This window comes from Puntigrus tetrazona, chromosome 24 (assembly GCF_018831695.1).
Source record: "Puntigrus tetrazona isolate hp1 chromosome 24, ASM1883169v1, whole genome shotgun sequence".
NCBI lineage: Eukaryota > Metazoa > Chordata > Actinopteri > Cypriniformes > Cyprinidae > Puntigrus > Puntigrus tetrazona.
This window is the reverse complement of record NC_056722.1, coordinates 11,391,592-11,416,940: the sequence shown is the minus strand read 5'-3', so window position 1 is coordinate 11,416,940 and position 25,349 is coordinate 11,391,592. Positions and strand designations below refer to the sequence as shown.

At 36.9% G+C, this 25,349-nt stretch overlaps 2 protein-coding genes across 11 annotated transcripts in view; one reads left to right on the top strand and one right to left on the bottom strand.

The window, feature by feature from the left end:
- Positions 1-1,367: 1,367 nt before the first annotated feature.
- On the top strand, positions 1,368-16,952 carry galnt11 (UDP-N-acetyl-alpha-D-galactosamine:polypeptide N-acetylgalactosaminyltransferase 11 (GalNAc-T11)). The gene is made up of 12 exons (XM_043226880.1): positions 1,368-1,494; positions 3,383-3,673; positions 4,743-4,866; positions 6,101-6,267; positions 6,857-6,982; positions 7,241-7,481; positions 8,020-8,137; positions 8,826-8,978; positions 11,629-11,844; positions 12,523-12,627; positions 15,339-15,476; positions 15,928-16,952. The coding sequence occupies exons 2-12, from the start codon at positions 3,421-3,423 to the stop codon at positions 16,057-16,059; spliced, it is 1,773 nt and encodes a 590-aa protein (XP_043082815.1). The 5' UTR covers positions 1,368-1,494; positions 3,383-3,420; the 3' UTR covers positions 16,060-16,952.
- A 3,686-nt stretch (positions 16,953-20,638) lies between these two features.
- The window catches only part of kmt2ca (lysine (K)-specific methyltransferase 2Ca), a 104,667-nt gene continuing 99,956 nt past the window's right edge, over positions 20,639-25,349 (bottom strand). For 5 of the 10 annotated variants that reach the window (XM_043226737.1, XM_043226738.1, XM_043226740.1 and 2 more), the window contains 7 exons: positions 25,047-25,183; positions 24,704-24,846; positions 23,836-24,010; positions 23,259-23,375; positions 23,083-23,156; positions 22,677-22,785; positions 20,639-22,572 (listed from right to left, as the gene is read on the bottom strand). In XM_043226737.1, coding sequence (XP_043082672.1) covers positions 22,480-22,572; positions 22,677-22,785; positions 23,083-23,156; positions 23,259-23,375; positions 23,836-24,010; positions 24,704-24,846; positions 25,047-25,183 — 848 coding nt within the window. In that variant the 3' untranslated portion in view covers positions 20,639-22,479. The remainder of the gene's footprint in view (positions 22,573-22,676; positions 22,786-23,082; positions 23,157-23,258; positions 23,376-23,835; positions 24,011-24,703; positions 24,847-25,046; positions 25,184-25,349) is intronic. The other 5 variants (XM_043226739.1, XM_043226744.1, XM_043226746.1 and 2 more) reach the window with 2 other exon arrangements.

Genomic DNA, 25,349 nt, shown 5'->3' with positions numbered 1-25,349 from the left:
AGGATGATGCTCTGTTCCTTCTGGTCCATAGCCATAACTTCCTGTCACTTCCACCTCTTGATTAAACTATTGATAAGTCTTTCTGATACCAGATGGCACACTGAGGCTATTGAGTAGTTACATCTCCTCAGATATTGTACACGTATTGTTACCATATTATTAACCTACCTGTTCTAATGGCATAAACGTACCTGGGTGCACTTTTAAGCGAGACATGAAATACGTACCAGTAAGTACATATCACTCCAGTTTCCAAAGTAAATTAATAGAGGCAGTAAAACTCCCAACACATGTTATTCCTTCTCACACAAATTTACAGAGTTTTGATTAATATGGCTTAATAAGATTAATAATTTTGACTTCAAAAAAATATGAATATGCTGAAAGTTAGCATAACACATATCCAGCTTAATATCTACTGTATGGGTTTTCCTAGAAGGTCGGTTTGTTCGGTAGCTCACAAAGTGAAGGGATGTACTTGAGAGGCTGCAACTGCGAATGTGGACCCTAAATCACCATCTGATATGCTATTAATTGTGTCCTGGTCTCTAAGAGGAAAAAGTACACTTTTGTGCCATGAAGGGAAGAGCATTTGTCTCATATTTTAATACTTTACCACGCTATGTTGATGATAAACATTATGCTCTCCAGTGAACTAATTTACCTTCTCACAAAGCAGGCCCAGCTCCAGATATGAGATGAAGAATGTTATATTGCATTTGGGTGGGTTGTTAGCTGTGTAAATTGTCTACCAAATAACATGTCATCTGATGCATTCTTAAACCTAAATATATTCATGTTATAGGCCACTCCATGATGTAGGTCATAGTAAAGTCTACTAATCCCCAGCCCTGTATTTACAAGACTTTGTCAATAAATGCTGTAGTGACTGATAAACTGTGGTATATGATACAGTATACGTTAGGTTTTACTATAGTAAACTGTAGTGCATTGTAGTATAATATACCTTATAGTTGTAGAAAATTTAGTATAGTACTAGATGAAATAATTTGTTTATAGTACAGGTCTGTTAGCTGGTTTTAGAGAGGTTTTGTTCAAGTCTGACCTGTCTTAGCTGGTAAGGCCGGGGGACCAGCTGGAACAACCAGCTAAAAACAGGCTAACCAGCCTAGCTAGGCTAGGAGACCAGCTAAAACCAGCTATTTCCAACCAGCTTACTAGTAAAGTTTTCAGCAGGGTTAAAGACTGGAATAAATAAACTGTGTCTGTTAAGGTAGGCGTACATAAAATGCAGGCACAAGAGTCCACCAGGACAGTTTTGAAGACCACTGCTCTAATGACCACCTGATTGTAGTTCGTTAGAAAACACAGCAGTCAACGCTGTGCAGGTGATGCCATTTTGAAGCTCGGCCAGCAGGAGGCAACAGAGTCAGTCAGGCGCAGCCGCACCGCGGATCATCACCAGCGAGTAACGGGCAGCAGCACAGACTGCAGGAGAGCAATGGATCTGTGAAACACCTCTTCATCAGCCGAGTAAGTCACTGTACAACACTGACATTTTTGCCAGGGATTAAACGTTTTAGAGATGTTTAGATCAGTGCCGGGCTACAGTACGGCAATTATTGTTTATTATGTGCAGCTAGCGTTAACGAGTTAGCTTGTAGCTCATAATGCTTGTGTCCTAGTGAGCCGCCTACATAGACATCATGTTTGGGCGTCTGGAGAGCTTTACGAATCAGCAGGGATGTTGGTGTCTTCCGAGTCGGCAGAATTTTGGGACGTTATTATGGAAAAGTCTAAGTTTTGAGATTTAATCCATGATTCTTTGACGCGCGTTGAATGATAATGGTCATCTGATGATATCGTATACAGAAATGCTGTCTAGGTAGGTAGCTGACTAGGCTGTTGTGTTGTCTGTATAACGTTACCGTCTAGTATGAGACAAAACTCACTATTCGTTTTTGCCTGTCTACTTTGAAAAAAACGTTATGGGTGATTTTTTTTATTTCTTTGTGTCATAACCCGTTCGTATAAGAACAGAATAGCTCTGGATAGTTCATTTTAAAGCAAAAGCATGCACAAAAATGTAATAAATGTATAAATTTTGCTTCTAGAATAACTTCTAGATTATGTTATTCTGAAAACGAACTGCATGAAATTAAATAAATTGGCCCAGCAAACAAATTGGTTTGTCATTAGTTAAATTAGACTAGCTGAAAAATTGTTTTACAAATACTGCAATCCTTGCATTTATGTGATGTCAGGTGTATGACACAGCAAGATTATTTATTTAATCTGGTGTGTTGGCTTTCAGGACCCAAGCATAAATTAAACATTCCCAAGAGCTCTGCTGTAATTCCATATAATTGCATTCACTGGTTTCGGTTTTCGGTTGGGTTCTCATGTTACTGAGGCCGCTGGATATCTGCATTGGTTTGGAGAACGACACGTGTCTTTGCCCTTCCTGTGATGCAGTACAATAAGACTAAACTGCAAATTGATTTATTTTTGCTCCGTTTTGTTGTCCGCTGTGTTACACATTAAAATGTTGTGCGAAGTGCATGTTAATGATTGACTAATGCTTTTGAAATGCTGAGGTCAGTACCCTGTTTCTCATAGGCCTGCGTATGCCGTATAAGAGTTTTCTTTAGCAAAAAAAAAAGAAAATGCTGAATTGTCTCAACCTTTCTCCCCCTGTTTAGTTACTAAGGGCGTCAGTGTTTATGGCGCATGCATGTGTTTAAATGGAAGTCTGATTTGTGCCTCTTGCTTGACGCTGGATGATTAATAAAGTGAATAATATGGTAATGATTAATGAATGGATGGAATGGATGTTTTAAAGAAGAAAGGTACATAAGGTCATTTAATTCTCTCTTTTTATTTGAAACTTGATGGATGAAAACCAAAGAGTCTAATTATTTAAAAATCAATGCATCTCCCATTAGTGCAAAAACAGCTTCACATCATAAAAAAATACAGTGAGTGTATAAACTCTTAATCAGGTTGTTGATGCTCTAGATTCTTATATTGGAAGCTTTTTACAAAATTGGTATACACACACCAGGCTTGGTGTTTTTAGAGACATTTTCTGGTTTGTGTATCCTTGTTTATATATGTGTACATATGTACACTACTGGTTAGAATTTTGGGGACAATGTTTTACCTTTTAAAGAAATGAATGATTTTAATAAAACAGCATGTTTTACATTTATTAAAAAGATTTAGATTTTCTGTTCCTTTGAACTGTCTTTAGCAAATACTGAAAATAAGCTTTACTGGTATCCCCAGATCAGCATATTTCAAGCATATTCCAACATTTTTCCACATTATTACCCCATTTACTGTATTTTTGATCAAAGAATGTATTTACATCACGTTTACCTTTTACTTAGTTTCTTAACTGTCGTCGTTGTCTTTTTAGGGGCCTGATAATGGCCAGCCAAGGATGCTAGCGTTACCATGGGCAGCGTCACTCTGCGCTACTTTTGTTATGGTTGCCTCTTCACCTCTGTGACCTGGTCGATTCTACTCTTCCTGTATTTTAACCTCAGCCAGGAAAGCCGTCTGTCCTTCAAAAATGTGCCCATCCAGGGGCATCACCGCTTTCAGCCTCGTTTCACCCGTGGCCCGGCGATCCTTCGCAGGGAGGGCAGCCAAGTTCGCAAAGGACATGCAATAGACGCTCTCAAGCCAGACCTTTCTCCAGAGCTGGGTTAGTGCTCGTTCCAACTATCAATCAACATACATGTTCTTTTTTCAAATTTGGGCTTTTTTTTTTATAGAAGCACTGTAGAGGTCTGCTAATATGATCCGGATTTATCATGTAGAGACTCAATGCAGTTGTATTGTTGTTGATGACGGTTTTAACAACCAAAGAATAACCACAGAAGTGTGCTTGCTACATTGTTTATCTAAATTACACTTAAACAGTATTTTATTTTAATCCGGATCTCTACAGAATGCAGTTTCACCTCTTTTTTTTGTGTAGAGCAAACAAAAAATAGCTTGCAGCATTATAAAAAATAAAAAACCATCAGTTGAAGAAAAACAATTGGTGGTATGGAGTGCTACAATATCAGTCGCAAACTATAATGCATTTCATTCTTGTTTACTTTTACCACAATATGAATTTGCGGTAAAATATTGTATAGTGTAATTGGCCGCTTTTACTAGCCTCTGACATCAAACGGAAGATGTGGAAAGTGTTTCTCATCTTTAATGATGGTCATTTAGTTGATTTTTATTATTTGCATTTTCATAACCTTTATTTTGGTTGTGAACGCGATCCACCAGTTATAAAGCACTGGTCTAAATCTTCCAGTATTACTGTCAGTCAGTGAGGAAAAAGAGCCAGTGCTGCTCATTTACAGTAATGAGCTCTACCGGTGTCAAGCTGACGTCTTCGCTGTGTGCTTTTTAGAATTAAACTGTGTTTTGACAGTTTGTCTCGGGTAATTACAAAAGTCTATTTGGCTGCTTAGAAAAGATGGAATGGCTTGAGAAAATTTGGGTGAAAAATAGTCTTTACTACAATTGGCTGTTCACTGTTATGAGCTTTGCAGGCAGCAAGGCGGATTTTGGAACGGCTTTTGTTGCCATGACAACACGCTTACAATTACGTTGTGACGCTAAATCAATCCACCAGTTTAAAATACTTTTTACTAGACCATCTGTCTTACACTGTGGGCTCCACTGAATCCTCTGAAAAAGCGGCTTTCTTTTAACAAGCGGCCACAGAGTAATAATCAGTGTTTTACGAATGATCTGATTTTGGATTTCAGGAATGATTTTTAACAAGCAGGATCAAGAGGTGCGAGATATGGGCTATCACAAGCACGCCTTCAACGTTCTCATCAGTAACCGGCTCGGCTACCACAGAGATGTCCCCGACACCAGGAATGACAAGTACGGACATCTTTCTGTGTACTAAATGCTTTCTCAAATCATTAGCTCTGTTCTGTTCTCTCAAAAGTAACCATTAAATCACCATTTACATTTTTATGGAACAATGCAGTGTTTATTATATATGACTTATCCTTCGATCCTTTTTTATTTTAAAATGCATGTGACCCTTTCCCTCCCCCTCTCTTATAATGTGTGCCCTTGCAGGAGGGCAGGACAGTAATCCTTCCCTTCCAGCAAGCTGTCAATTATTTACTCCTATTTTGTTTCCTAATTTGAGTGTCTGGCGATATGATGCATCAATGTCACGCGTAAAATATTGATATCCGTAGTATAAATGGGCAACTTTACTTTGGCACTGTCCACATTTGTTCATTGTTTCTCACTTTGTAACATCAAAAAGGATTAACCTATATATATTTTATACAGTTGAAGACTATGCAGTTATTTTATATTTATTCTGTGGCATACCTTAAAATTTATTTTGGACTGAGCTGAAAAGCACTGTTTGTGGAAATTCTTTTTTTCTATTCCGCTATTTCTATTTCCGCTTTTCCTTGTAATTTATTTATCTGATAAGATTTTTAGTCCATAGTAACTGCCAGAATATTTTTTTTTTCAACTGTTTATTTTCTTTATTTAAAAAAAAAGTGCAGACCTGTTTTTTTGTTGTTGTTGTTTTTATCGTCCCAATTGAAATACAGGATGTGAAAATGTCAGATTTATGTTATATAGTTAAAATTGTTTTGTTTAAGATAAGTATATAATGTCAATATACCAATCGATGTATTCCTGTACCAAATCAAGTCGTAATCGTATTGTAGATTTTATTTTTAGGCTTTATTAAATATCCTGTTGCGGGATATGAGAAAAGTTACTCTATTATATTGTGATGGACCATTCGATTTTCACCTCAATATGGACAGGTTTCATTTAGTTATTTTATATGGAGGTTGTCAGATTCAGTTACTGTGATTGAATGCAAAAGAGCCATGTAAAGGTTACCATTTTACAGAGGAAAAACTACTTTTTTTTATATAACTATGGGGAGTGAATAATTATAGTATGGTGAGTGAATAATTTCCATTTTCAGGTAAACCATTGTTTATGACCTAGAGAAATGAGCATGTTATGAGGTCAAGGTACACATAATTGTGTGTAAAATAATGGAGGTGAAGGGATGCGTGATTTGGTGTGATACTGCTGTAAATCATCACATGAACGCTGTTCCCAACAGGTGCAGAGACAGGATCTATCCCGTGGCCTTGCCCGCAGCCAGCATAGTGATCTGCTTCTACAACGAGGCATTCTCTGCCCTTCTTAGGACGGTTCACAGCGTGCTGGATCGCACACCAAACTACCTGCTCCATGAGATCATACTGGTGGATGACCACAGTGAACTGGGCAAGCTACTTTACCTCACTCAACATCTCTCTTCTAGATTTGGTTCACTGAAGCAAGACGTGATGATTGAGAAGTTGGATCTGGCCTAAACCCTATTGTCAAGAGACTCAACTAGCAATAATCTCCTCAAACAAGCATCTAAACTAACATCCGTTTAGCATGTTTAAGTCTGTGAGAGGATGACATATAATGTAGAAGTAGGTCAACACTCAATTGATTGTCCAAAGAATTTTAATGTGCAAGTAGCACTAAAGAGAAAAGTCTGGAAAGAGTTTAATGTATCACCGTTCAATTGCACTAAATATATCTAATCACAAAATGTCATGTCATGACCCAAATATTATATGCGTGTATGTGCACTTAAAGGAACACTCAACAAAACAAAATTTGGTTGGAAAGTATTCTAAACATGTTAAGCTATGTTTACTGAACTGTCAAATTTAGTTTGTTTTAAAAGTTGGTATCCAAAAGCCCCTAGATTTAGCCATTGCCTGTAAAATGTTAGCTAGTGTGTGAAAGAAGAATTAGAAATAAGACGAAAAAAAGATTGCTGGATGTTTGACTCATGAGGTGTTACTTTGTCTGACAGACGATCTGAAGGAAGACTTGGAATCTTACATACAGCAGCACCTGCAGAAGAAAGTAAAGCTAGTTCGTAATGAGAAGAGGGAGGGGCTGATCCGTGGGAGGATGATCGGGGCATCTCACGCTACAGGTCGGACCTTAAAGGGACAGTTTGCTCAATAAAACTGATTTCCAAAGTGACAAAAGCTTTGTTCATCTTTAAAACAAACAAGATATTTCAATGAAACCTGAGAGATTTCTGTCTCTTGATTTAACAGTTCATGCAACCTAAATACTGACACTTAAGAAAGTTCACAAAAACATTAAAAGCAGTTGAGCAGTTATTGTTGTTAACATTGTATCCTTCAGTGAGGCAGTAAGTCTTCATCCTTCTTTTTTTTCCCCGCAGGTGAGGTATTGGTGTTTCTGGACAGTCACTGTGAGGTGAATGAGGCATGGCTCCAGCCTCTGCTCACACCCATCAAAGAGAACAGAAAAACTGTGGTTTGTCCAGTCATCGACATCATCAGTGCAGACACGCTAGTATATAGCCCGTCCCCTATCGTGCGGGGGGGATTCAACTGGGGCTTGCACTTTAAATGGGATCCAGTGCCCATGTCTGAACTCAACAGCCCCGATGGAGCCATCAGGTATTACCAGTGTGTCCTACATAATGGTAGAATGTAAATTTCTTGCCTTTGTATAAAATTAAAGGACATTTTAAAATATTTAGCTTTTTATCTCACAATATCTTTTTGTAACATAACGTAACTCAAAATGGGAAGTAGTATTTTTCACAATGCATACCCTACGTATGTCCTGTCCTTGAAGCTGCTTTTATGGATGGGAATGAGGGCCAGCACTTTAACCCTGGAGTCATAGACTGTCCCGTTTGGAATCAATTCTCCCAGATGGATTCTTGGCACAGAATTTGAACCGCAGAGTTGTCTGCCCTTTTGCCCCTTTCATGTACATTCAAATGTTTGGACACATCTGCTATGTTTCAGATTTTAGAATGATAGAGAATGCAGCAAAACATATTAAACAAATAAAAAAGTTTCGTTTTGCAAAAAATAAATAATAGAAAGATATTTATGTACAGGCACACTTCATACTTGTCAGATAAGTCCAGTTTATTTTTACTTTTGCTGGTAGCACACGTATGACTCCAGTCACGTTTCTCTGCAGGTCTCCTACGATGGCAGGTGGGCTGTTTGCCATGGACCGAGATTATTTTTATGAGCTTGGTCAGTATGACCGCGGCATGGACATCTGGGGTGGAGAGAACTTGGAGATTTCTTTTCGGGTAAATTTTGCATAATGTAAAATACGTTATTTATTTATTTGTTATATGGAGGCTTTTCGTTCATTCAAAAATGAGGAGGCTTCAGAAATGTATGACAATGTATTCTGACGATGTCTTTCATACTTTTCTGGATTTTGATAGTGTTCATTGTAGCAATAACATTACGATGAACACTGTCAAGGTCCAGAAAAGTTTACAATTGTTAAAATGGGCTCAGATTGTACTGTAATAGTAAGGCATTTGTTATTTGCAGTAGTAATACAATTTTTGGTAACACTATTTTTACGGCTACACATATTAGTGCTTATTAGCATGCATTTTACTAGAATATTAGCCATTTATTGGTGCTAATTAAACACCCATTAATACCTTATTCTACATCTGTAATCCTTCCCAATACCTAAACCATTAACTGTTAATAAGAATCAAATAAAAAAATTATTGAGAGAAAAGTCGTAGTTAATAGTTAACAAGTGTTACCTATTCTAAAGTGTTACTTAAAATTTTATTTAATATAAAATGTTTCAAATTGCTAAATTTTGGCCACTAAGCGATATTAGAGAACTATGTTCCGTTGTTGGTGTGTTTGGCTCACAAAAAGGTTTAATAACCCTTGGTTTAGACATTTTTATTTAATCTTGGTGACGCAAAAATATACTCAATTAAAATATTTTTTTTTTTCCGTCAGATTTGGATGTGTGGAGGACAATTACTGATTGTTCCCTGCTCCAGGGTGGGGCACATCTTCCGCAAGCGTCGGCCCTATGGGTCACCCGGAGGTCAGGATACAATGGCTCACAATTCTCTGCGTTTGGCCCATGTCTGGATGGATGACTACAAGGTCAATAGCATAATACTCGTATAAATTTAGTAATAAAATTAGGGTTGCCAAGCGAATAATCACAAATAATTGATTCCAAAATAAGTTGGGTTTTTTTACATTTATATAGTTATATCTTTATATTATGTATAAATAAATACTTGTAGTATACATATTTAAAATATTTACATTTATACATTATAACATATTTTTCCTTGATCTATACGTGTATGTGTGTGTATCAAGTATCTCATAGAGCTGTGTAAAAATTAAACTTAGTTGGGCTTTATATATATATATATATATATATATATATATATATATATATAATCTGTTTAGTAGTGTGTTCATGTGCATTTGCAGAGGGATAAAATGATTGAAAATTCTGGTCAATATTGTAGTTCAATAGAATTTTTGTAACCCAAATCTCTGATCGAGTTGTGAGTTTAAATGTATTTGTCCTCAGACTTCAGGGGATATCAAACATGTTTAACATTTTGAGATGATTTAAGAACACATTGTTTTCATTTGTCATGTGTCTTCTAGCAATGAGGTGCATGTTTCTGCAGAAGTATATTACATTTTGATAGTCTGGTAAGATTTTAAAAGATCCTCAGTTAGCATGTGTTTAATGCCCATTGTTTCTACTATTTACGAATTCAGAAAGTGTGTGATACCTTGAGACTGCGTAGTGTATTCCAGCCTTTAATTTGTGGTTTTCACTCATGCTATCTTTTAGAGTACAAAGTTTGACCTTTCATTTTAAAAACGGACGAGAGCAGGTTTAACATGGCTTTTGGCTTTACAAAAAAAATATCTGCATGTCCACCCTGACCCCGATTCTTTAAGGTCACTCAATAAATTGATTGTTTTTTTGCTGGGTTGGACATTGACAGCTGTAGTGCTGTTGGCAACACGTGCAGCATGGTTCATTACATGATGGAGATGTGTGAAATTCTTCATGCGTGTGTGAATTTTACAGCTGCGACCATCCCTCAGAACTTCAAAGGCTCATCGTAATTGGCTTCTGTCTAAGAGATAATTGACCCAGTTAGAGGAGAAAGTAATTACCTGTGTCAGACACATTAATGCTCTGCTCCAACCAGTTATTCTCAAGATCCTGCTTAAGTGATAGCTACTCTCTCAGCAATATTTGTTTATTCTTACTCGGTTAGTCTTTTTTTCTATAGTGATGTGTTAATATTGTTTAGTTATTTTCCAGCTAATGTTGGAGGTTTTTTTTGTTTTGTTTAGTTTAGTCATTGAACCAAGCTTCACATTTTGAGCACACACATGGTGCCTGAAATTCTGCCTAGGTGGGTGGCTGACTAGTTTTTGGTTAGTAGTTTTGATCAGTTGTGCATAATGCAGTTCCTTATGCATGTGAATGAAAGTGTCTATATGTTCTGAATCTATATGCCAACTGCGTCCCCATTTGGTGATGGTTTACATTTGGTGGTCAGCTCAGCTGTGGTCTGCAGAGGTGATGTGATGTCTTAGATGTGTTCTTTGGCAGGTGCTTTTGATGTGATGGAGAGAAAGACGGGTATTTGTGAACCCCTTGTGGTTCATTAGAGAACCACAAATAAACATGTGTTTGTATATTAACTCCCCCAATCATAGGCGAACAGCTGGGATTTATCTAATTGTCACCCAAGCTTATTTAAGAACTTTGTTTTGGACTTTTGGACACTATAGAAGCCTGTTTTCAGCAGTTTATCTTTACTCATAAAAACTAGGCACATGTCTGGATTCATTAACAAAATGTTGATATTTTGGCATTCTAACATTAGTTACAGCTTAACTTAAAAGGGTGTTTACTGTTCTATCTTGTATTTAAAAGCAGTTGTCACTGAAATGGTTACGTGGCAATGAAATGCCTCAGGTTTTTATTTTATCATTTTTTTACTGTACAGTTACTTTTTCAATACTTTCTCTTTATATGCACCCACAAATTTCAATTTCTTAAATGTGCTCTCCCTCCTCAGGCCATCCAAAATGTACAGTAGTAAACATTTGAAGTGGATCAAAACCTTTTCTAAAACATTGAGAAACATAGTATTGCATCACTTGCTTAGCATTGAGGATTACTCTGCAGTGAATAAATGCTGCCAGAATGACAGAAACATCACAATAAACCACAGGCAATCCAAACTCCAGTCTAACTTATTGTTATTAATACGCTTTAACAGCACTGCTTGGTATAAAATGTCAAGAACAGGAATAAAAAAAAAAAATATATATGATAGTGATTTTGATTTAAGAGGGAATGGACTTTTTCCACTAGAAGAAGCAGCATTATGGATTTTGGCCATTAAAACTTACTAACACGCAGCTTTTTACTTGACAAGACATTAATTACTAGCCTAGATAAGTGTGGATTATTGTAATGTTTAAACCTCAGCGCTCTAAATCTTTTTCCATGAGGATGCAAAATCCTTTGCCTCTTAGATAACCTAAAGAAGACTAACATTTAAGCTAATTTTTATTTTTGGGTTAACTGTTCTTATAATACTTGCTTGAGTTGACTTTACTTGGTTGAATTGACTGTGACAGTCAATGTAAACCCACCTTTTCACTTGTGAGAATGTTTTGTCTTGCATATGCTTTTCCAGTGAATAGAATAATTGAACATTTCTATTGTGTGTGTGTGTGTGTGTGTGTACATCAGGAGCAGTACTTTGCCTTGCGCCCGGAGCTGAGGAACCGTGACTATGGTGACATCAGCGAGCGGGTCGGTATTCGGCAGCGGCTGCAGTGTCATTCCTTCAAATGGTACCTGGACAATATCTATCCTGAAATGCAGGTCTCCTCCCCACACAAGCCCCAGCAGCCTGTCTTTGTCAACAAGGGTTTGAAGAGACCCAAAGTCTTGCAGCGAGGTCGGGTAAGACCTCTCATTGACCCTTGCGTTTACCGTATTCTTTAGCTCTGTTGGTCAATGAAGAACTTTGAATATTTGGCTGTTGTTTTCTAGCTTCAGACTCTCGCAACATACAATATTTACATTACTTCCTGTATTGTAAGTGAACGAATACAGATCTGTATGAAATGAACTGACAGCTGTCTGTTTAAACAGCAGAGGGCAGTAGAGCAGCTCTTGAACAGTAACTGGTCAGACAATTCATTAAGTCGCTGTTTGCATGACTTTCGTAATATATTAGTATTATGCAAGAGAATATTTTGATTACCAATTGATTTAGCATTTTTATGAGCATTTTTAGCATTATCAACTCAAAATCAACTTTGATTTATTATCAGCTGAAGATAGAACATAACAATTGCTTACAATACAACCAGGAATGTAGATACATTTGCAAAATTTAAATTCAGTCATATTTTTGACCTCTTAAAATTTAGCAAATGAGTTTTTTTATTTTTAATTTAACGTAAATTAGTAATTACGTAATTTCAAATCCAGTATTTATTTATTTTTTTTGCATGTCTGTCAATAAATATAAGTGAATTGCAGTTATGCGTTTCCCCAGACCGTATTATAAAATATTTTTAAGGTTTCTTTAAATGGTCTTTTACAAAAATAATCTGTGTGTGCCTTTTCTTTCAGCTGCGTAATCTGCTGGCTGACAAGTGTCTGGTGGCACAGGGGCGTCCCAGTCAGAAAGGAGGTGCTGTGGTGGTTAGAGATTGTGACCCACAGGACCCTGAGCAGGTTAGTTCATCAAACTGCTGTCATTCTCTAATAAATAAGATGCACTATTAAATATTTATAATTTTATGAAGGAAAAAAATTGTGATATATATATATATATATATATATATATATATATATATATATATATTACATGCCTAAAGTATTTGCTCTCCCATCCAAATAATTGGAATCAGATGTTTCAGTCACTTCCATGGCCACAGACTTGCAGCATGTAGACTGTTTTTACAAACATTTGTGAAAGAATGGCTAGCTCTTACGAGCTTAGTGAATTCCAGCGTGGAACTGTGATAGGATGCCAAAATCCAGTTGTGAAATTTCCTCACTTAAAATAAATAATCCACAGTCAACTGTCAGCTGTATTATAAGAACGTGGAAGCGTTTGGGAACAACAGCAACTCAGCCATGAAGTGGTAGGCCATATAAACTGATGGAGTGGAGTCAGCGGATGCTGAGGCACTGAGTCAATTGCTACAGAACTTAGGTTAGGAACAGTGTGCAGAGAGTTTCATGGAATGGGTTTCGTGGCCGAGCAGCTGCATCCAAACCATACATCAACAAGTGCAATGCAAAGCGTTTGATGAGGTGGTGTAAAGCACGCTGCTTGGCCCCTTAGTTCCAGTGAAAGGAACTCTGAACGCTTCAGCATACCAAGACATTTTGGACAATTCCATGCTCCCAGCTTTGTGGGAACAGTTTGGAGCTGGCCCCTTCCTCTTCCAACATGACTGTGCACCAGTGCACAAAGCAAGGTCCATAAAGACATAGATGACAGAGTCTGGTGTGGATGAACTTGACTGGCCTGCACAGTCCTGACCTCAACCCGATAGAACACCTTTGGGATGAATTAGAGCGAAGACTGAAAGCCAGGCCTTCTCGTCCAAAAATCAGTGTGTGACCCACAAATGCGCTTCTGGAAGAATGGTCAAAAATCCCCATAAACACACTCCTAAACTTTTCAGCCTTTCTGGAGGAGTTGAAGCTGTTATAGCTGCAAAGGGTGGACCGACGTAATATTGAACCCTATGGATTAGGAATGGGATGTCACTTAAATTCATATGCAAATCAAGGCAGGAGAGCGAATACTTTTGGCAATATAGTGTATGTTTATGGATAGTTGACAAAAATTGGACTGTGTCCAAGGTGTGGCAGTGCTAAAATGTAGAAAAAACAGTGACATGTCACATATATGTGTGTGTGTGCGTATTTACAGTGCCCTCCACTAATTTTGACACACTTGGTAAATATGAGCAAAGCTAAAAATAAAAATAAATGCTTTCTCTAGTTTATATTCCCCACAATTATTGGCATCCAATTATTGCAAGATTCTTTTCCCAGATCGTTTTCTCTTGTTAATGCCTGAAGAGTTTGGAGAACACCTGATAAGAGACCATTCCTTCATACAGAATCTCTCCAGATCCTTCAGCATACCATCTGGTGGTGCTTCTCTTTAGTTTACCTTACTCCATTTTCAACAGGGTTCAGGTCAGAGGACTGGGACAGCCATGGGCGAAGGCTTCATTTTGTGACCAATGTTTGTTTTGGATTATTGTCCAACCATAGCCCATTATACGGTTTCTAACAGAGGCAGTCAGCTTTAGTTTTTTATCTGTTGGTACTTGAGAGAATGCATAATGCCATGCATCTGAACGAGATATCCAGGACCTTCAGCAGAAAAACAGGCCCACAACATTAAAGAGCCAGCAGTATATTTAACCGTGGGCATTGGCTACTTTTTATCTCTGTTTGTACTAAACCCATCTGGTGGGTCTGCAGCTACAATTTTTTTTTTAGTTTCATCTGAAGCCAGTGTCATTTGAAGTTCTCTTGTCTCTTGAAAGATGAATATGCTGAATCTTGTTTTCAGATGAGCTAGTAAAGTTTTTCTTGTAATCCTCCTGAACAATATTTGGTGATTGTAGGGCTGTTCGATCTTTTGAATTTATTTTTATTTTTTTTGGAGGCCTTCTGACCTCAAGGCTTAACTAATCGCTGCAGTTCTCCAGCTGTGATCCTTGGAAAATCTTTGGCCACTCAAATTATCCTTCACACCGTGCATTAGGACAGTATAGACAACATTCCTTTCCAGGCAGAACATCTTTAGTTGATTAGAACCCTGATGGTGTGTGGATTTTCAGTGCTTTAGCATTTGTCTTACCGCAACTTTCTATTTTGTGAAGCGCAACAATCTTGTTTTGCACATCAGAACTTTATTTAAGAGATATTTTACTCATAATAATTTCTAGTGGTGCCAATAATTGTGGACAACATGTATTGGAGAAAAAAAAATTAAGATTTTCTCCCCGTTTTCAAATTTTAGAATTTTGTGAATTGTTTTGAATGAAAGATCAAAAGGATAAACAATGCAGATGTTTTTACCTTTGCCCTAATTTTGCCACCCTTAAAAAAATCTGAGCACTGTATTTATGCATGTACGTATGTGTACATACACTTACATAACCTCCTCTGACGAATGCTACCTCAAATGTGTTTAGGAGCTAAAACAAACTTCCCAAAAAGTTCACTTTGTTGAGCCAATTCAAACTGCCAAAACGAACTGAAGACAAACTTCTTTTTGGCCAGATTTAGTTTGAAATGATGTCATTTCAGTTCGTTCTTCAACTTCTTTTGAAGCATATTGGGGTCTTGAAACCACTTTGAAAATGTTTTAGGATCTGTTTGTAGATGGTTTTTTTTTTTTTTTTTTGCAGGAATGGGCCTATGATGAGGAGCATGAGTTAATTCTAGCCGGGCTGCTGTGCTTGGACATGTCTGAGATTCGTTCTTCTGACCCGCCGCGCCTCATGAAGTGTCACGGCTCAGGTGGATCTCAGCAGTGGACACTGGGGGTGAGAAGTCTTTTCCTTTTACCTTGTGTGTTCCATGCACACTAATGCTGTAACTACCAACTATTTTTTTAAAGGATCATTGAATGCCCGTTTTACACAAATTGATATTATTCTTTTGGGTATTTGTGAAAAGTCTGTAACACACTTCGGTTAAAATTTCCCTGTGGTAGTATAAAAATCACCTTCTTTACCCTGTTAAAGTCAGCTGTTTTCATCAAGCCATTCCAAGTCCATGGTGCTTTAAATGCTAATGAGCTCTGCTGACTCCACCCCTCTGTTCCATGGGATAACAGCAGACTGTAAACATCAGCCACAAAACTGTCTATCAAACATGTTCTTAGATTAAATCTTATACTCATTCATCTGTAGGTTATATATGTATATGTGTGTGTGTGTTTTCTTAGCATATCATGTACGCTTTTTTTTTTTTTTTTTTTTTTTGTACTTTCAGAAAAATAACTGGCTGTACCAGGTGTCAGTTGGCCAGTGTTTGGCTGTTGCCGACCCTCTCAGCGTCAAAGGATATGTTACCATGGTGATCTGTGACGATTCCCGGTCCCAGCAGTGGCAGTTAGAGGGTTGAGGATGTTGGAAGTGTAATGGAACGGCTACAGCCCCCCTCTGGCCGGGGATTGAACTGCACCGCCGCGGTGCCGTCAGCTCAGACACGGACAACAGACCCTCGCTGTGACAGGATGTTGTGAGGGTCTACAGTGAGAAAGAGCTCAACTTTGTTTCAGCATTGGTCTGAAGCTTTCATGACCTGTATTCTTTACTCAGAAACAACTATTTTTAGAGAGTATTTTAAAAACTGCGTTTATTCAAAAATTTGTACGTTTTAATAATTTTAATTTGCTCTTGAAATGTAAACGATTTGCACAGAACAACTATTTTCAATGTATTACAAATGTTAGATGTTTATAAATATAATCATAGTCTGTTAGATTTTAAGTTCAACATTTTTAATTTCAAATACACCATTTCTTAGCATTACTTTAATTGTATTTATCTTTTTTTTCTTAATCAAATTAATGCAAGCCTGTAATTTAGAATTTCTTCATTTGATTTTATTTGACTTCATGATCACTGGATTTACTTTGACTTTAATAAATTGCAAATGTACTGGGTCGTTCTGTAATGGATTAGTATATCTTATTATTGCTGATATTCCAAAATAGGCTGTTCTACTGAACTCATCTTAATAAAACCAATAAGCAATGGTAAGCTACTTAACTACAGTATGTATTAACACGAGCGGTTTGGAAAAGAGATGGATAAACAGTATTTTTCTATTTAAACTCAATCATTATTTTGGATGAAAGCTTCAAATGTTTTTCCCAGTGAACTTGTCTTTTCATGGATAAAGGTACGAAAAATTTAAAGTCCTATGTGAATGTAAACTGCACTTATTGTCATTTTGTACATTGAATTGCAAATACAGAGATATAAAAATAAATCATTCACTGGTTGATTTAATTTTTTTTACATTTTTGTTAAGAGTCATCTGATTGGTGCACATGAGATGATAGCAATGTTTTGGTAACATTTTACAATAAGGCTGCTTTTTTACTATTAGTTAACATGAACTAAAAGTGAACAATGTTTCTAAATCATTTAAAAATCACTACCAAAACGTATCTGCTGATATGATTTAATGGACTTTAGTGACCAAAAACTTTAAAGTGCAAGACTGAAAGCAGACGCAAGCCATAATTAAAAATATTTGAGTAATTTCACGTATGCCGATTAAAAAGCTAGATTATTGCTAGTTATTCGAGTCAGTACATTCTGAGACCCTGTAGTTGAGTGCTCTTGCATGGGCAGAAAAAAAAAAAAAAAAAAAAAAAAGTATTGTATGTAAATTTATGCGCATTGGCAGTGTTTTGACAAATTTGAATAATGCAGCCAAACTAGAAAGGGACCAGTGGGCCAAAAAGAATTGAGACTCGTTGACTGAATGTGTGAATGGTTGACACAAACAACAATTCATTTCAAAATCTGCCATGACCACAGTTCAGTCATTACAATTCTGGGAAGATATTAGCATGGTGATGGATATGACGGTGTATTTGGTCTTGGCGGATTTGGTACCAGAACTTGCTACTGCCAAAGGCATATGGCGACAAGGTGCTGTGAGTATTTAAGACATGCTGCTGCTGCAAAAATAGCATATAAAATAACCCATAGCACATCTATACAGGTGGAGCTGGGGAAGGTTTCAGAAACTCTGACAGCACGCTGAAGAAATCTAAACGCTAGCCAGCCATATGATCGCAAGGCAGTAAGCTCGTTGGCTACATAAGCAACGTGAACCATTTTGTGCTAAGTTTAAATGCGCAATATGTAATTTTTCGCCACTAGGTCGCATGTTCAAAACGATAACAAAGGCGAAGCTCGGTGACGCTGTGAATACGATGAGATATTGTTTTCATATGTATGCAGTGTTGTCGCGACCCTGGGAAATGCAGTTGGCGGGAAAATTACGCAGCCGCGGGTTGTGATTTTTTTGGGCTGCTTTTATAAAGTACCGCGACCGCAAAACAGATTTGTTTGTAGACAAAGAAAATAAAAGTGGAACCGTTTATAAGTTACACTGTTTCCTCTGGGAAAGAATACTTGGCAACATCCGCTGCCGCAGACTGCACGTGAGTGAACGCGTGCGCCTTTAAGGTAACGTTACAAATCAAGCGTCACGTGAGTTACACCACGGCCCTTGGTTACGCCCGCATTTGCCGATTGTAGAAGCATTTGTTGGTCTTTGGATGAACAAACAGCATTTATAATGTCAGACAAATAGGGAAACGCATCGAGTAAAATATTTAAGAATAATGGGAGGCAGAGAAGGGATTAATGGAGTGGATTAGAAGTGTCCCAAATGACGGCAAAGAAGCGTTCTACAAATATTAACAATTGAGGGGCTCATACATAGCTATTATATAAGGCAAAAACATTTACTCATGCTCAAGAATGCAACACAACGCATTAAGAGCTGGGGGTGCACACTTTTTGAATTGGACGAACAGGGTACACGTTGTACTTATTTAGTCTTCTGGGAAATATTTAAGTATTTATGTAGCTTCTAAGCGCTGTACCAAATGAAAAAATGTGATCTTTTTAAAAAAAAGAATTGCACGTCATCCTCCTGTTCAAAAGTTTACACCCCCTAGCTCTTAATGGATTGTGCTGCCTTCTTGAGAAAGAGTAAATGACATTATATAACTGTCCCCAGTGTGAAACGATTGATCTCAAAATCATACAGTCAACCCTGCATGTGCGGCTATGTATGGAATTCACGAATTACGTTCACAGTTGAGCTAATGAATTGAATTTAATGAATGAAACCTGTACCTTCCACGGTTACTGAAACAGAGAGCATTGAACATTGACTGATTTCAGTCTACCGCGATATTAAGCACTTAAAACAACGTCCCTCATAAAGTTGTATATACACTGTTTGATGAATGAATCGCTTACTTACATTATTCATACACTTGCTCCTGTCCACGAGCCGAATTCGGTAAGCCTGTCAGCGTGCGCGCGCTCACGGCACTTTTTCAGCGATGACAAATCCGAATACCCCTTATTATTCCATTCATAAACGTGTATGAATGGTTATAATGCGCAACGCTGTAACACGCGGGAGTCACTTCCGCATTTGTCCACACGTGTTGCAGTAACAATTATAGCCGGAAACCGAGGATAGTGCGGAAATTGCATCACTGATAGGCAACAATGACCAAAGACGGGTTATCATTGAAATCTTGATTTATTTATTTTTTAACGTACAAATCCTACAGAACATTTGAAATAATTCAACTGCATATTGTACCTAATACAGTGTTTTTCTAGGCGGTGGGACCATGTCTTTGAGGCCATTGTTTTGTGCACTGGGCAACCATGATGCTGGAATAGAGAGAGTCCCCCATACAGCCCCATACTTTTAGCATTTTTGCCCAGGTTTTTATATAAGGTATATTGGTTTACGAATCTTTGTTTACTTACAAAGAAATATAGGCACTATGAATTTTTAGTAGGTTCAATTATTAGCAAGGACGAATATAAACAAATCAAAACCACAAAGGCACATTACATAAAAGGTAAATTGATGAATGTTTGATCAAGTTAAATAAATGTTTGATCCCCTACCAACAAGCAAGAATTCTGGCTCCCACAGATTATGTGCCCATGTAATACTGTAATTTTAAGAAAGTCCTCTTAATGTTAGCTAGCTGTGCAAGTAAGACACCTGTCCACAGAATCTTTATCTTCCATTCCTACTTTTTATGGGCAAGACCAAAGAGCTGTCAAAGGATGTCAGGGACAAGATTATAGACCTGCACAAGTCTGGAATGGATTAAAAGATCTCACCTCAGAAGGGTGAGGATGATCATGAGAAGCGTGAGGGAACATCCCAGAACTAATAATCGGAAGTCCCCAAGTGAATTTTGGTAACACTACACCACAATGGTTATAAATCCTGCAATGCCTGAATTGTTCCTCTGCTCAACGAAACGCATGTCCAGGCCCATCTAATGTTTGCCAATAAACATTTAAAAGATTCATAGAAGGCTTAGGAGAATGTGCTGTGGTCAGGTGAAACCAAAATGGCATCAACTCAACCTACCGTGAGGGAGAGAAATTACTCCATGAGCACCATCTCTCCATTCAAGTAAGGTTTGGGAAACACGCTTTGGGGCTGCTTTTCTGCTAAGGCTACAGGAAGACTTTGAGGGTCCATGGATGGGACTGCGTACTGTGAAATCTTAAATAAGAACCTCCTTCCCTCAGAACAGTGTCTTCTAGCGTGACAATGCAAAATATACTACCAAGGCAACAAAGGACGGGCTCAGGAAGAAGGTCATGGAATGGCCTTGCCTTTTTACAGACAATAACCCAATAGAAATTGGAGCTAAAACTTGGTGACAACCAAGAAACCTTAAGGATTTAGAAAGGATCTCTAAAGAGGTGTGGACCAAAACCACTCTTGAGATGTGTGCAAACCTTCTATCACTCATTGAAACATTTGGGTAGTAAAGATACTAAAGGCTGAAGATTTAAATGCCCACTTACACCAGCTTCATAGTATAGGCCCCAGGACTTTTATGTCATTATACATAAATATCTTTTTGATAAAACTTCACAAAAAACGACAGGAAAAGAAATATGACATAAAATATTTTATTTTGTTTTGTAAATGTTTCTAAACCTGATTCCACAAACTCCAAAACCCACACATTGTATACTTCAAAGAAGAAAAAAAAAGCTTTGCTTTAACATCGGATACTACTATACAGGACAAAGAAAAAAGACAAATACTGTTAAATGTCTGAATATTGTACAAGAAGGGAAAAAATATCCAAGAAACAAATTTTATTACAGCCAGTCACTGAGGAATTATGTACAATTGATTTATCAGAAAATTGAAAAAATACATCATGCCATGTATATTACAAGCTTGGGACTGTTTAAGAATACCAACAATTGCAGTCCACATTAGTTGTGCACATGAAAAAAAAAACTTTTCAAACTGGTCTGCAAAGTGCTACAACCAGGTTTGAGTGTGTGACATCATACCATGATTTTTTTTTTTTACTTTTACCAACACCAAAAATAAGTAATCTTTAATTCTTTAAATGTAAACAAGAAAGAAGCATTTCATTAAATGTCTACGCATTAGGTTTTCTGAATGTGAAAGGCATTGAACTTCATCTCCGAAGTTCTAAAAGTGAGTCTATGCTGTGGAGGATTAAGAACAGCTAGTGCTCGCTATTGGGAAACTATCAAATGCTTTATGGGTGTCTTCAAATGGGGATTCACAGCGCACACTAATCTGATGAACAGAGTTAAGATTTCACAATCACCTCAGCATGATTGATGCTCATTTTGATTGCGAAAATATACATATATATAAAAAAGGCAAAAAAGCAATAGTAAGGAAAAGGTTCTTCAAGTGGTCAGATCATTTTAGACAATATTGATTCTACATTCTAAATACAACAAAAATACTCTGAATTCATTTTTTTTTTTTTTACAGAATCTGTACAATTTTATACAATACATATACTCTCAAAATGATATCTTGACATCCTTCTTAAATACTTTTTTAAATCTTTTTTTTTTTTTCTCCATTTCGTTTCGTTGAAAACAAACAAAAAGTCACCCAGACAGCTATGATAAAGTTAAGGTAACATTTGGTCGAGTATTTAAAAATTTTCATTTATAGACGGATATTTACACATCGTATAAAGTAACATGTTCTGACCAATCGGCAGGCTTTCCCAGCAGCTCAACTTCTCTGCTTTTCCACATCTTTAAAAAATAGCTTCAATCAATAATAAATACAAAAGCTGTCTCTTATTTTACAGAAATCAAAACAAAGGAAAAAATAAACTGACTCATGGAATCAAGTATTTAAACGGTATCTTTCTGTTTTAGTGCAAGTTAATAATTCCCTTAGCTTTATCCCTAAGGAAGTCTTCTCAGTACATTCCTTGTTCAGTGGTGTCTACATTTCTGTAACTATATGTGTATATATTTGTGTGTATATATATATTTATATATTTATATATATATATAGGTTTTTTTTTTACCCAGAGGACCTGCCTCTTTATATCTAAATAAGGCTGTGACCAGCACTTTCAAGCCTAAGCCAACCTGAAAATCCTGTTTACCACACACTCGCCATCTGCCGAGCCTCATCGTCTCGTGCAGGAAAAAAAAAAATCATCTCATCTCTTGTGAAGGAAAAATACATTTTCATTTACATTGTCTTTGCAATTCAGAGTTACCAGTGTGCAGCCTATTTTATTTTAGGTGAAGGTGCTCAATCATACTACTACAAGACTTCTGCCACTGAACCAAAACAGACCCTGGAGTCGTTTTAATTTCAAACACCAGGTCGTTACGCCTTTAAAAAAAAGCCTACAGTTCTGCGGTCTACATCGTGCCCTTACAATGTTTTTTATATAACAATAAAAAGGAATGCATGTTCAATTGTTATCTTTCAATTCATCCATTTCCGGCAGTTAACTGCACCACAGTGACAAGGGATTTTATGCTGATCGTCCTCCAGATCAAACTTGTAGTCATAACATAACTAAAACAAAAAAAAAAAAAAAAAAAAAAAAAAAAAAGTGATCACAATGTTAAATGTTACTGAGCCACATTTTATGTGAGACTGGTAGGATAATCTAACATTACCTCTTCGCCTCTCTGGATTCTGCGGTTGGAACTGATGATGATTTTATGACCTCTCTCGAAGCTTACAACCTCAGCAATGCAGTTGGGAGCACAGGAGTGGTTGATATACCTGGAGGAAAAAAGAATGTTTACTAGTGTACTCAAGAGTGAAACCAAAAAAACAAAAAAAAAAAAAAACTATGTGAATGCATGTCAAAGCAAATGTTGTTAGCTTTGGAAGCTTGATTTTGTGAGATTCTTTTGAAAGCAATTCCAAGTATGCAGTTGATAAAATAAGCTACATGAACACTTACACACATGCAAAACATTTGTGTTTGGGTTCTTGTTTAAGTATCTTTTGGCCCTAGTGTCTAAAGCTAACTCTTGCTGGCATTAAAAAAGGAAAAAAAAAAGTTAATTTTTCCACCTTGCAGGTCCTCCTGAAATAGTCGCATCAATTACATGCTCACTGTCAATGCGAAACATGTAGACTCCGCGATTCTGAAAACAAAAGCGAAAATCAATTAACAACACATGGACAGAACATGCTCTTGTTCAGCATGACTTTAATATTAAAAAAATTAATTTTATTTTAATGCATACCTGTGCCTCGTACATCTTCTCTTTTCTGTTTGCCACCTCATTGCGAATGATGGTACCAATGTATTCAATAACCATGGTGTACTTCTCAATATCCCTAGCAGCGTACAGCCCTAAACCCTAAATTAAAATAATGCAAATCTCAAATTACTACAGCTTTGAGTGAAGACAGAAAACCACTGTTAAAATAACGGTTAACGTATTACTGCTTACTGTATTCAAAGCAGAAATTACAAAATAAACATTTTAAATGGTAGCATGCTATGGCATTGTACCACGACCTCTTCATGTAGCATGTAAAATGTTAAATAATGCAGAAAAAATAAATCACATTAATTATTCTTCATACTGAAAATACAAGGATGAGTTAAGTGCACTGAATTATGGAAAACAGCATCTAACAATGTACTTTTGTATACAGAACACTGACAAATGCAATAGCTCAACTGTATAGGTTAAATATATATATATATATTTTTGTTCATGTGTGTGGTATGATGGTTGTGTTACATGCTATTCCAAACATTATCTTTTAAGCTACTAAATCCCCTAATACTCAAAGTCATAAAGATCTTTCTACCTGTATGCGTGAGCGAGCCAGGTAGACGTTGGACTTCCACTCAGCCTTCATCCGACGGTACTGAGAGGACTTGGAATGGACAAATTGTTTGCTGTATGGGGCAATACCCATCTCAGCCGGGTTCCCAGTGCTCTGCAGGGTCTTAGAGGAGATACTGCTGGTGAGGGTATGAGGCCTGCATAAGAAACAGAAACACGTGTAAAAACACGTTTAAAAACCAGAAAACAGGAATGGCTTATATTGGGTCCTATTCAAAACCATTTTTGAGGTCATATTTAAAAAAAAAAAAAAAAAAAAAAAAAAACCTGTAAAGACATGCTGTTTACTTCCATTAATGAATACTCCAATACTGGGATTTATATCTTCTAGTAATAGAAACATTAATAGTATACTAGAGTATTATACTCTAATAGCAATAATATTATAATATTTTCATCTGTTATGCTTAATGTACAGTGCCACAGAAAACAAATTAATGAATAATTTTTGAACGTGAAGAGACAGATCGCAATGAAATAATGCAAAGACATTAAACAAACAAGATGCATACACAAACAAGCAACAGGAACAATGTAGTCTGATTTCACAAACAAATGGTTCTTTTTTGATAATCCACTGGTTTGAATTACTAAAACAGCAGTTCACTGAATTGTCCAACTCAAACCACTTTTCATCACTTAGTCTCCCACTTTTTATATAAAAATTGATTGATTGGTTGATAATTGATTGAGGGCCATGTTAATTCACAGTAGCCCAAGCTCACAGGGTAAACCAGGACATGAATGGATGTTCACTCACAGACCACAGGGAAAGCAGGAAATCCAATACAAACATGGACGGAAAAGAAAATTTAAATTATACAGAATACCTTAACACAAACCTCTTGACATGTGTGCAAGCCTTTGGTTCAGAGCGGGCACATCCAGAAGGGTTGATGGCCAAGGGCAGCTGCATCAGTGGGTTACGGCCATAACGGAACGTGTACTGCTCACATGCTTCAACTCCAGGAAGCTAAAAGCAAAGATTAATTGTTACAATACAATTACTAAGTAAACAGTTTGCAAAAAATTTAACACTGAAAATTAAAATATGTAAATAAAGCTCTGAAAAGTTAGGAAAGGTCTACGTACTCTTGCAGTGTTCAAGCACTCTTGTAAACTCATATATAGCAGTCAATAACTGCTTAAAACCATGATTTGACCATCACTTACAGATTCTATAATCCTGGTAACAGCAGATACAGTTAGTCCAAACAGATCCTCTCCCTTCAGGTAAACTGGGAAAAGCTTCAGAGACCCTGTTTCGTTCCTTCTCTCAGCCACAGGCTCCAGAACTTTATCCCAAACACCTGTACCACAACATGAGGAAATTTTTATATAGCTTCAAAAAAAATAAAAATCTAAACAACATTGTTTTCTCAGAAAATTATTTCTTTTACACAAAACATTTTTGTAAGGAGAAATTTCTGTTCCTAAGCATTGTTGTTACCTGTATCTAGATCTGTACCAGATACC

Coding starts and splice junctions, on each gene's coding strand:
- galnt11 (XM_043226880.1), top strand. CDS start 3,421: ATGGGCAGCGTCACTCTGCGCTACTTTTGTTATGGTTGCCTCTTCACC. Junction 6,268..6,856: donor GGATGACCACAGTGAACTGG/GCAAGCTACTTT, acceptor TTTGTCTGACAG/ACGATCTGAAGGAAGACTTG. Junction 11,845..12,522: donor AAGTCTTGCAGCGAGGTCGG/GTAAGACCTCTC, acceptor CTTTTCTTTCAG/CTGCGTAATCTGCTGGCTGA.